The 13,035-nt window shown below is 54.5% G+C and overlaps 1 protein-coding gene across 1 annotated transcript in view; it reads right to left on the reverse strand.

Moving 5' to 3' along the window:
• ZCCHC14 (zinc finger CCHC-type containing 14) overlaps positions 1-13,035 on the reverse strand; it is an 80,808-nt gene that overhangs the window by 13,207 nt on the left and 54,566 nt on the right. The window contains exon 3 of the mRNA XM_007939153.1: positions 7,438-7,511. Within this exon, the coding sequence (XP_007937344.1) occupies positions 7,438-7,511 (74 nt within the window). The remainder of the gene's footprint in view (positions 1-7,437; positions 7,512-13,035) is intronic.

Below are 13,035 nucleotides of genomic sequence, written 5' to 3' on the forward strand. Positions count from 1 at the left end.
CTCACCGCTCCAGGGTCAGAAACCGCCTGCCACGCCGCGGTGACTGCTCGCGGGTACGGACCGGCGTGGCCGTGCCCACTGAGATGCACACTCACTGCTCCAGGGTCAGAAACCACCTGCCACGCCGCGGTGACTGCTCGCGGACGTGCTGCTCTGTGCTCCCATCAAACACCAGCCAGCTGACAAGGGTCACCTTCTGCACCTGCCAACCTCCACTGGCACCAGACCATGCTGCCAATCACAGACGGATGTCTACTACCAACATGCCTCTAGCTACAGCTACATAAGAACACCAGACAACTCTTTTGTCTGTAAAACTCAACTCCTGTAACAACACTCAACCGAATCTAGGGGAAGGGCTGGTCAACCCCTCCCCACCGAGCGTCAGTAGCACTCGAGAGGCAGACACTCCAGTCACTGAGGCCTTGCAGCCAAAGCACTGCTGGCAGGGTGTGCCATCAGACACGTGCATGACGGCCACCTCCCCTTCTCTCTGCAACACTGATGCTGGTGCACCACTGGTGTCCTGATGGAGCCTCTTTTCCTCCACGGTCACCCCACATGAATGCATCCTAACCCAGATAAAGATGCCACACAACACCCAAGCCGTAAGGGCACCATCCACGGGCCGTGCTATGCTGCCTCGGACAGCCTGCCTTTACTGACAGTGGTGCCCTAAGGTGCGTAAGGCTGTTCTAAGCCAATGGTTCTTCGTGTGTTCTTTTACTACTCGTTTCAGCCTAGGGCAGGTTTAAAGCAAGGACTGCACACCAAGAGCCCGCTCTGCTCTCGTCTGCAGTCACCACGTTACACCACGCAGACGACTCAGCTTCCAGGGTGATGAAACAGGGAGGAAGTGACGTCAGCCAGAGACTGAGCGACGGGACAGTGTCCCCACAGCCAAGCACACTGCTTAGCCACTGCTTACCACATGGCACGAGTATCTGTCCTCCACGGGTCAGAAGCCTAACACCACACCTAGCCCTGTTCTCCACAGGGTCTGGCCAGCACTGCGGCAGGGGGTGCACTGTCCGCCGGTCTCTGGCCCTCTGGGGGACCTGCTGCCTGTGAGCCGACTGACAGGCTCTGAGGAGTCTTCAGCAGGTGTGAGCCCTGACCAGGCCCGCCCTTTCATGAACAGAGACTGTGAAGTCACCTTTGTCACAGGCCTTAAGAGCAGATGTTGACGACGCTGTACGAGTATACCAAGCTCGTCTGTAGCACAAAGGCCCTCTCGTGCGACTCCTGGGATCCAGCTCGACCTTCATGTTAAGTGTGTTAATGTACACACTGAACGAAACCACATTCAAAAGTCAGGACCAAGGGCAGAGCCAATCACGAGAGGCAGGCAGGAAACGCGTCTTGGAAGGTCTATAGGTCAGTAAACCTGGACGGCATAGCTCTAAGCAGACAACTTCGGTACTCGGTGGCGCGGTGCCTAAGGCACATGACTGCAAACCGGAAGGCTGGCAGTTCAGACCCACCAGCCACTCCACAGAAGGAAGACTAGGCAATCTACTTCCGTAGAGATACTGCCTCGGAAACCCAAGGCGGGATCACTACGAGTCAGATCCGACTCAGTGGCAGTGAGTGAGTAAATCTTTATGAGGGGAGCTCTGCTGGGGCAATGCCTAAGGCATCTGACTGCTAACCAGAAGGCCAGCAGTTCAAACCCACCAGCCAAGGAAGGCTGGGCTATCTACTTCCATAGTGATACTGCCTCAGAAACCCAAAGAGGGTTGCTACGAGTCAGAACTGACTCAACGGCAGTGAGTTTGGTTTTTTTTGGTGTTGCTATCAAATGGCACCACCTTCAGGGGAATGAAGAAAGAAATGGTGAATCCTAGACTGACTTCTGGGCCTATTCTGGACACACACCCCCAACCACATCATACAGCCTCAGGGGTCAGCATCCCCCATGGGAACCGGGCCAGACTTCTAGTAGAGAGGGTGCAGGGGAGCCACACGTGCAATTCCAGCCCCTTTACAAACCTCCCAAAAGTAACCCCGAGGGATTTCTGGTCAGAAGCAGAAACAGTGAGGAGGCTGGGGGGAGCCACTACTGACCTGCTCCTGGCATGATGGCGGGGCCTGGGCAACACCTTAGCATCGTGCCTGCCCCTGGCTGAGGCAGCAGGAGCCGGCATGCCTGAGCCAGGGGGCTCGGGCGGCAAACAGGTTCCACATGTGCCGGACAGCAGTGAGCGCCTCACGGAGCCTCCCCCTGATTCAGCCCTCCTCCCCACTGGGACCAAAGTCCAGAGTTACAAACCGCACACAGTGCCATCCAGCATGTCAGGTAGACAGGACCCAGCAATGTTGGGCTTGACGGGTAAGGACATTTCCAGACACGCGAGTCTCACAGCACATACGTTCTGAGCACTGCTCCTAAGAAGGTTCTAGAACAGGTACTCCACCAAAACCTGGGAATAACCCAGGAACAAAGGTCTCGTCCGATGCCAGAATGGGGAATCCATGCCAGGAGAGAGGAAGGGCTGTGGTAAGGGAGGCCCCAGGAGGGGAGCCATGCACATCCCAGGAGTGGAGACCCACAGTCAGACCAGGCAGCTGGATCCAGGAGGGCTGCTGGAGAGACTGCCGGCCCACAGAAGCAGGACGAGTGCAGGGGCAGGGCAGTACTTCTCACTAAGCAAATGAAAGAAAGACGACCGCAAACAAAACACAGGCAAGAAAGGGGAAGCAGTGAGAGTGCAGGCGTGACGGCCCAGCTCTGGACTGCACGCACAGCCACACAGCACCGACACGGACCCGGGCCACACGGCCAGGCTCTCGGCACGCCAAGCCCCACGGGAGCAGCCCTGCGACTGTGCACGTTGTCGTCCATGCACAGGTGCCAGACAGAAACAGCTGAGACGGGAAAGAACTGCCTGCAGAGATGGGGTGTGCACAGCACATGAGATGGCTCTGGTTAAAAAGTAAACCTTCCAAGAAAAAACATGGCACTAACATAGATACAGCATCTGGGGATTTAAGAAAAAATGGTACAACTGTTTCTTGGTTGTTTTATAGTTCTTTTTACATCACTGAAACTGCAGTCTAGTAGGTGTTTCAAGGGGTCAAGGAATTACTTTACATGCCTTTTATCTGTAATAAATAAAACCTCTAATTAAAAAAAAAAGAAAAAAGTTTAAGATTTTCCAATTTCCCAGCATGAATTCGAAAATGCTACAAATAACAAAACTGGTAACATCTGGAATCTGTTCCTGACACACGATTTGACTTCAGCCACTGCCATGGAGTTGATTCCTACCCACACACAGTGCCCCTAGAGGACAGAGTGGAACTGCCCACAGGGTCTCCAAGGCTGTCAGTCTTCACAGAAGCAAAGGCCAAACCACACCCACTGCCGTGGAGTCCATTCCGACCCACAGCGCCCCTAGAGGACAGAGTGGAACTGCCCACAGGGTCTCCAAGGCTGTCATCTTTATGGAAGCCAAATGCCTCATCTCTGCCCCGTGGAGTGGTTGGTGGGTTCCAGCCGCCAACCTTATGCGTTAAGCACTGCACCCCCCGGGCTTCTTCTGGGCAGCAGAGCTACTGCTGATTCCTTCATTACTCCATCCCCTGCAGCTGTGATGAAAGCGCCAGGCCTTCGCCATGCCCACCAACACTTGGTATGGCTTCTACTTCCTCCATTCTAACTAGCTGTAGTAGCATCTCACCATGGTTTTGATTTGTGTTGCCTGGCGACTAAGGATGTTAAACATTTCCTCATATGCTTATCTGCCATCCACAAAGCCTCCTTGGTGAGGGGTCTGTTCAAATCTTCAGCTCACATTTCACTGGGTTGTTTCTAAATGTGGACTCTCCTCTGTCCCTCTGGTTTGAACCCATCCCTCCACCACACCATGGTCTCTAAACGTGGACTCTCCTCTGTCCCTCGGGTGTAAACCTATGCCCCCCCACATCATGGTCTCTTGATGGCTATCACTGCATCTTCTGCAGTGTGAGTCTTCTTTTCAAAATTGTTTTCGCTACTCTAGTTCTTTCTCCATAAATTTTTGAGTCACGTTGATTTCTTAAAAAGCAAACAAACATGTCACTGGGAATTTTGTGGTGCTTTAAATCTAGGGATGGATTTTGGAGGAAGCGACATCTCACCATCTAGGGGCGTCTGAGTCAATCACTGCCCCACAGGACATGCCTCCAGTTCCTAGGTCTTCTGGGATTTCCTTAGTGTCACCATTTCACACGCATTAACGTCACAAATACTTTGTCACAGTTATACTGCACCTCCTGGTTGAGATTTTTCCAGGTGTTCGGATCTAGCTCAGAAGTGGCACTCCTGGGTACATGGACCTGCTGTCGTGACCCGGCCCTCTGACCCGCCGGCCCCAGCAGCTGTCTCGCGCGTTTCGGGAGTGTCCCATGGCCGTCGTCTGCAGGAAGCGCGTCTGTCTTTCCCTGCACTCTGACGGGCCTTTCCTTTTGCTTCCTCTTGCTGCACTGGCTGGAACCTCAGCGTGACGTGGAGCCTAAGCGTGAAAGCAGACATCCTCACCTTGTTCCTGACCTTGGTGGGGAGCACGTTTCTCACCACCACAGGAGGCTCCCTGAGGATCCGGTCTCGCCTAGAGGAGGCTTCTGTAGTTCCAGCCTGCTGAGAGGCTAGCCTGAGCGCGCTATCACGCACTCCTGTCAGATGCTATGTCCTCATCTACACAAATGACCTCACGAGAACACACAAACAGGTCGGGATACAGTCTGGAGGAGGTGCGGCCATTTTAACAGCCGAGTGCCAGGCCAACGAGGACGAGCCTGGGTGAGAAGGGAGGCTGAGAGAAGCCAGGGGCCCACTCTGCACAAAGAACAAGTGCTCGACAGCGCCAGGGACTGATGAGAAGGCCAGGCAGAAGGGGGCAGAAACTGCCCAGGGCTTCAGTGCCCTGGGGCCCAGTGGTGACTGTGATCAGAGTGACTTAGATCAAGAGTGGGAGGTAGTGGCAGGAGAACAGTCACCGGGGAGCTGGAAGAGGATGCGGAAAAGCTGCCAGTACAGACACCGGGTGTTCCCAATGATACGCTGAATCGTCTGCTTCACAGAACTAGTCGGACAACAGCTGGGCATAAAGGACCACAGTGAGCCACGAGGAGCAGGGACGTGACAGCTGTGATTGACTTGCTCTACAAGAGCCCCCCACTTAAAAGTGGACGGACATACGTCACTGCAGTGGCCTGACAAGCACGCACGGCAGAAGCTGTGCAAATGGGCCATGAGGTCTACAAAGAACGAGATGACCTTCACCTCCCTGCTCGTTCTAGCTGCCTCTGACCCTGCAGGCTCCCTCACCAAACGCAGTCTGGGCTGCAAGTACCTTGGGCTCATCAAGTGAGCCTTCAGAGAGAAACCAGCTGGACTGCTGGGGACTGGAGGACCACCACAGCCTTCAGCACAAACACCCCATAGTGGTGAGCATGTCAGGAAAAGAAAGCCTTCTCCGTGACTCAAGCTTTTACTTTAAATTCTGAAACATCTCAATGTGACCAACTCGGGTAGAAAACACTGTGTCTGCGTGTCTGGCCCTTGTGACAACTGTCACTGTGCACTGAAGCAGGAGGCTCTATGCTAACATAGCAAGCTCAGAGCTACCACTGGGCCTGGTTACAGCCTCTTCTGAGCTGGCAGTCTGCTTTTCGCACATGGATCCCTGTGTCTGCCCCCACCAGCCTGCTGCCCCACCCCTTCCTGGTCCCCATTCCCTCCTCCCCCAAGGAGCCTGTCTGCCATAGCGCGTGGCTTTACTAAAAGACTGCTGGAAGTCATGTGGTGCAAAGTCCCCATACCTCATGCTGAACAACACAGTTTTCCCTGCCACAAACACCTAGGCTGAGAACAGAGGCCAGTACAGGCCCCTGCTGTGGCACTTGCCAGGCATACACCTGAGTAAGTGGCCCTCACTGGCGGCTTCAGGGGACACCCTGTCAACTGCTCTAGATGCTCACTGCCACGTGCCAACCACCCCTGACAGGAAGGAGTCAGGTCCATCTGCTTCTGCGGAGGCCACAGACGGCCAGGTTGCTCACACCACCTGTCTTGGGGCGAAGGGAGCCACTGGGGCGTCTCTCCAGACCCCTGGGAGGCCGGCTGTGCGCTGGATCCGGAAGGCACTCAGGTTGCTGAGGCCAGCCTGGGCGCTACGGTTCCCAGTCCCTGCACACTGTTCCCACAGCCTCCCACACCTAAGGCAACCGAGTCTTCTCCTCATGCTTTGAAAACACAAGCTCACAGTGTAACACTCATTCTCACAGCGCAGCACCTCCGACTGTAACGGGGGTTAACCCCTTCAGCGGTGGAAGTACCCGCAGTGTTCTGACGTGGCCTCCGTCTCTGAGAAGCAAGTCAACTACACACAGCAGACACAGACGGGACAAAGCAGCGTTTCGTTCCCACGCCCGTCCCCCCGTAATTCTGCGGGCAGACGCCGACAAGGGACTCAATGATGCATCTAGCACATGAGACACAGCCAGGCATGTGGCATGTGACACGACCCTGACCGTGACTGGGCACGCCAGCCAGGTGTCCCTCCGCCTCTTTTGCAGCTAAGTAGGACCAAGAAACCACACCCTGGCCATTCATAAGCAGCACTGTCTAATGGCTATTTCCAGTCACACTGTTTAAGCAGTCTCCCCCACCCCCCCACCCCTGTAGTCTTGCTGCCTGGGATGCAAATGAGAAGGCTGGAGCCTTGGCTGCCAAGCTGGCTCCTGAGCCTGGGGGTGGCACAGCAGTCACTGCAGGAGTGGAGTCAGGGTCCCTTGGTCTTCACGGAGCACAGCTGCACTCCTGACAGGCAGCCCTGGGCTGCCTCCCTGAAGACCTTGACGTAGGAGAGGAGCCAGATTCAGCGTTGTACGTCCCTGACCTGCTCTCCACATGCAGCGTGGGCCTCACTGTTCGCAGCTGCCTCCCTCGTCCAGCTCCGTGACAACGACCAGCCCTGGGCACCCTGCACAGACCAGGAGCCGCACGTGGGGAGAAGAGGCGGGCTCCGTGTTTAGGCAGACGCCACACTCCAGCCGCCGTGCTGAGCACCCCAAGGTCTGTCCCACCTAATACCCTCCTTTCTCAGTGGAGATGTGGGCGTGGACACATCAGCCCCACCCCAAGCGCCGCGCTCACAAAGGGAGGGAAAGACAACGCAATAGTGACCCCCAGGCTGGTCCAGAGTCCACTTCCCCTTCCCCTTCGAGAGGCAGGCAGGGAGCAGCCACCAGGCCACAACCCACATCCCTCAGTGTGGAGACTGGCTGCTAACAGAACCCAGACCCGCTCTGCTACCTCCCCCAGCACTGGGCACAGGGCTTGGGAAACAGCACCACTGTTAAATAACAGTATCTACGGGTGGCGACTACTTTCTTCCTATCCTTAGAGGAGAGAAGGCAACAAGAGAAAATGAAAACAACTGAGCATCTTACCTCCAAGGAACATTCAACATTTCTTTCATTTTTTGTGTGTGATAATCCCTTCAGGTCTATCTTTTCAACACTCACTGTAAAAGTAAAAACACAGAATTACAAGAAGGAAATGAACACCCGAGGGGCACGGCACCATCGGCGTGTGACATGTTAGCTGTTTTCACACAAGGCTGTTGGCACTCATGGTGGCCAGTGGCTTCCATGGGGCCTTGTCCTCATCTGGGACAGAAACCTGGCTGCGAGGCTAACATTCAGGCCCGGTGGGAAATTCAGAAATAAAATGGAAAACACAAGCAAGAAAACAAAAACAAAGCGTGGAGAAGGGAGGGAAGAAAACGGCGCTTGAAAAGAGAACCCCAGCATGCGGGAAAGCGCAGGAGGCCCGACTTGCATCCCAGCCGACACCTGCGCACATCTCCCACGTCCACCCCAAAGGTTAGGAGGTGCTCCTGATTCATCAGACGCTACGCCCACACACTCGGTGGGCAATTCTCAGAGCACAGGTGCCCAAGCGGTCTCTTGTCTGTGTCTCCTTGTCATCAGACAGCACTTTCTCCCTTCACAATAGGGCACCTGCCATGAAGGAAAAAGAGCCTGGTCACAAGGTCTGTGAAGAGCCGTCACACGAGGTGGAGGCCAATGATACCAGCTCTCAGAAGGCAGTTCACAGGGTGTGCACAACACACATGCACAGTCTCCTACAGGCTGCAATCTTCCCCAGGCAGCCTGAACTGCCTCATGTGTTACACCTTTAGGAGGAGGCTGGAAATAAGAAAAAGCAGCTCTGGTGGTGCAGGGGTTAAAGCACTTGGCGGCGAACCAAAAGGCTGGTGGCTTGAACGCACCAGCCGCTCTGCAGGAAGATAAGGGAGGCTGTTTCCGTAAAGACTCACAGCCTTGAAAATGCCACGGCGCGGTTCTACTCCGTCCTCTAGGGGCGCTATGAGTTGGAATCGACTCAATGGCAGTAGGATTTTACAAAGAAAAAGGAAAGGGGATAAAGTTGAGAAGCCACTACTTGGTTTAATTTCTTTGTATTTAAACGCAACAAGAGAAAATGACAGCATTGAATCACAGGTGCTCAGGAGAAGCTAATCCCACGTGGCCCCTCGCGGGCCCTTGGAGCATCTGTCTGTGTTCATTTGGAAAGCCTCTGCACCCTACGAGGGTGGACTGGCTGCAATCTATGGGAGCCACTCGCTGGGCCTGGATCTGCCGCAGTACTGCTGGGGTGGGTTTGAACAGGCAACTGTTGGGTTACCAGCCAAGCACAGACCATCGGGGCCACCCAGGCAGGGACCCTTCTCAGTGGGCTCTTAACTAAAGGAATCCGTGAGTGCAGAGATGGACCAGGGCTGTGCCTTCCTCCCAGGTGCATGCACAGCCCTCGCCAACTGTCTGGGGACTGTGCTGTACGGCTGTGCGCGGGCTAACCAAGGACCAACACTCCGCCCTCACTGAGACCCCTACTTGGCACTGGCTGGCCCTTGTCGTATCCCTCACACCCAGCACGTGCCAGACGTCACCCCTGAGCTGTACTACCTTTCTGAATCTGCTGGCATACTCTAGCAATGACCTCTGCCCTTTGCTAGTAAAGGCCATTAATCACACGAGAGAGTTACAGTCACCGCACTTTCAGACATGAGAGAGGACAGAAGCAGGAAAGAGACGAGAACCTGGACAGCCAAGTGCAATGTCACTGAGCCACACGGGAGGCACTGGAGCCCACATCCAGCTCAGGAACCAGACAGCAGACCCGAGTGACTGCTCGTGCAGAACCATGACAGGTGCTGGACCTAGACGACAGCTCTCCCAGCTCCTCTGCAGCTGTGACAGGCTCAGGTGAGAGGGATGGGCACCCCAAGTGAGACTCCTGGAGGAGAGGGGCCCACCCTCTGGACAAGCAGCTGGAGCCGAGCGCTGAGGAGGCAGATGACCAGGCAGAAGGGGCGCCGACACCCAGGGGCTCACCGGCCGGCCTTCTTCCCCTGGGCTTCACCACTCTCCTCCAAGTGGGCACAGCATGTGACTCCTCTGGTCAGGGGTCATGGAGCAGAACAGCACCCGTCTGTCCGGGCTGCAAACACACCCTGGTGGGGGCAGATTTAGGCCACCGCTGCCCTGAAGACGCACAGACGGCAACCCACGGAGACCATGGGAACGGCACGGCTCTGGGTGTCCTCCCTGAGCAGGATGGGGGACACAGCCAGCCATGCTCAATGTCTGACTCAACGCCCAGTCGAAGCTCCCTGAGGACCAAAGACCCCAAGCCTTGTTCCATGTGCTTCCTGGCCACCCACATCTCTGCGTGGTAACATACCTCCAATCTCTAACCCACTGTTGAATCGGGGTTTCTTCTTGTGAGTGAACTGCAGGAGCTCTTCATGCGTCTGGACGCAGATTCTGTACCAGACACGCCTGGCAAACAGCACGTCCAGTCTGGGGCTCGTCTTTCCTTCCGGTTTGCAATCGTGATGAAGCCCAAGTCTCATGCCGCACATCCCGATCCCCGCCCCACCCGCTGTCCCGGACGCCCTCCATGCTGCCCTCCAGATGCTCTCCCGTGGCTCTAGAGCCGTTCCGAGTGAAGCGCTGAATGCATTCGACATAAGACACCCCTTGCGGATTTCCAGTCACGACCCCCGTCTAGCGCCATTCGCGGTGGGATGGAGTCACACCTCAGTGTGTGACACGTGGCCCCCGCAGGGCAGCAGATGAAGAATCAGAGCACCCTTCTCCTGGGCGCGTGCTTCTGCCAACTCATCCTCAACGTCGGCTCACCCTGTCCCAACCCAAGCCCCACTCCTCCACAGAGAGGAGCTGGCTCAGTGGACCCCGTCTCTGGTCTTGGCATTTCCTTGCATTGTCCACGTAACAGCAAGCCTGCAGCAGAGCTGAGCAAGGGCCCTGGCCCGATTCACAGCTGGGGCTGCACGAGGCCACTCCAAGTGAACACGGCCCGGGACCAGAGCAAACACGCAACACAACCCCTGCGGTGTCACTCAGGTCTCACAGGCACCTCGCGGAGAGGGGGACGCGCGAGAAACTGTGTATCACCTCGGAATGCCTGGGATTGGTCTGAGTTAGACCCCAAGCCAAGGAGCCACCTCCACAGTCCTGTGCAGAGGGGCCACAGGTCCTGAGAGTCTCCTTGTGAGCCTCGGCCAATGGCCCTTCACAGAGACCAGGACATGTCACCCTGAGCACACCTGCGTGCATGCAAGGAGGGGCTTACGGCAAGTGCTGGCATGCCCTCAGAATGGAAGCAGGAGCAAGACCCTGCCTTCAAGGGAGACTTCAGGACCCACAAAGTCCCAGATGAAGCCCTAGGTGTGTGTGGGGTGCGGGTGGGCTGTACATTTCAACAAATGCCACCAAGAAACTGAGTTCAACATGACATCATACTAACAACTACGGAAAAACTCCCCAATTTTCTGAGAAGGTGGATCTGTGGGCTTGGGAGCTTAGTTGCAGGGGACACCAACCTCAATTGGCATAACATCTACGCAAAAACATTGTTCCACATCCTACTTTGGCAAGTAGCTACTGGGGTCTTAAAAGCTTGCAAGAGGCCATCTAGATGTAACGATGGGTCTCTCCTCATCCAGAGCAAAGAAGAATGAAGAAAAGTCCAAGAGACTGGTTGACCATGCGATCCTCAGCCTATATGACCATGAAGACCAGAAGAACTAGATGGTGCTATGACCACCAACCACTCAGAAGGGGATTGGTGCAGGAGATAATGGAGAGAGTGGGAGAACAATGTAGAACAAAACTCAAAATTATAGTAAAAGACCATCAGGTCTGATGGAGCCTGGCAGGACCCCCGAGATTATGGCCCCTAGCTGCCCTTCAGGTTTAGAACTGAACTCACTCCTGTGGCTTCCAGCCAAACAATGGACAGGCACATGGGGTGAACATTTATACACTCCTTAAAGCAATCAATCTGAGAGAACAGAAGGGCAATATTTATTTGCACAGGGAGACAGATCAGAGGGTAGGAATGCACAGGAGGTAAGGACACAGGGAAAAGGGAACTACAGGGAGGAAGTGGGAAGAGAGCTGTTATACCATGGGATTTGCAGTCAAAGTCATGAAACAAAATATGTATGAGCTGCTGTATGGAAAGTGAATTTACTCTGTAAACTTTCACCCAAATCACAATACAAATTAGAAAAAAAAAATCCTTACAACCAGACTAATAAGTAACATCAAGATAATAAACAGAGACAGGATTGAAGTTGTCAGGGATTTTGTTTTACTTGGATCCACAATCAACACCCATGGAAGCAGCAGTCAAAAAATCAAACATATTGCACTGGGCAGCTTTGCTGCAAGAGACCTCTTTGAATTGTTAATAAGCAAAGATGTCGTTTTGAGGATTAAAGTTTATGTGACCCAAGCCATGGTCTTTTCAATAACCCCAACATGCATGTGAGAGCTGGACAGTGAATAAGGAAAGCGGAAGAAGAGTTGATGCCTTTGAAGTGCGGTGCCACAGGAGAGGACTGCGTATACCCTGGACTGCCAGAAGAGTGGACATGTCTGCCTTGTAAGACGTCCAGCCAGGACACCCCTTGAGAAAGACGTCTTGCCTGGTGAAGTACAAGGTCAGCAAAAGAGAAGACGCCCCTCAAGGGGATGGACTGATGCCACAGTGGCTGCCAGCAAAGGGCTCAACCACAGCAAGGACTGTGGGGCTGGCGCAGGCCTGGGCAAGTTTCCCTGCACTGCACACGGGGTCGCAGTGAGTCGGGGCCAGCTCAAAGGCACTTCATGACAGCACGATGCTCAAGACAGCACCTTACAAATTACTTGACAAATCAGAAGCAGTGGTGACCCCTCTGGCCAAGCGAAGCTAGTGGTGTCCCCAGGTCACACTCTTCACCTATTGGAACCCCTCGGGGGGCCCTCTTGCTTCCCGTCACACTCTGTCAGCAAATGAACGGCTTCCATGTTTTTCCAAACCAATACTTTTTTAAACTTGCCCACAATGACATCACTCTCATTCCTATCTTTTGGGTTTTTAAACAATAGCGTTTACAACATCAATGAACACAGAAAAACACAGTCAGCATTTTCCCTCACCACAGAATACCCACATCCCAGGACTGAGTAATATTAGGGACTCATGACAGAAGTAAAAAGAAAGAAATCCCCATCTGGCCTGAAAGCGGAAGTGACTCATATCTGGACCGGAAAATGTGAAACCCAGATGAGTATTATTCAGCTGTTTTCAAAGGAAAGAGCCTTCTCAGACTCTGGACTCAAACGCCAGTGAGACTCTCTACGCCTGCAGACAGCCCTGTGTCCTGTGTCGGCTCCAAGGACCATCGCCATCCCACTGAACAGGCCCTTGACTGGTTCCACTGTCCCCCCCGACTGATCCCCCCAATCGATTCCACTGATCCCGACTGATCCCCCTCACTGATCCCACTAATGCCCCCAATCGATCTCACTGATCCCACCGACTAATGCCCCACTGATCCCCCCACCCCCCAATTGACCGCTCTGACCAGCTGCTGTGGGCTCTGCTGCCCGTGCCACTCTGGATCAATCCCCCCGATCGATCTCACTGATCCCACCCACTGATCCCCC

This window comes from Orycteropus afer, unplaced genomic scaffold, assembly GCF_000298275.1.
Source record: "Orycteropus afer afer isolate SDZICR_OR568_19922 unplaced genomic scaffold, OryAfe1.0 scaffold00057, whole genome shotgun sequence".
In the NCBI taxonomy this organism is placed as follows: domain Eukaryota; kingdom Metazoa; phylum Chordata; class Mammalia; order Tubulidentata; family Orycteropodidae; genus Orycteropus; species Orycteropus afer.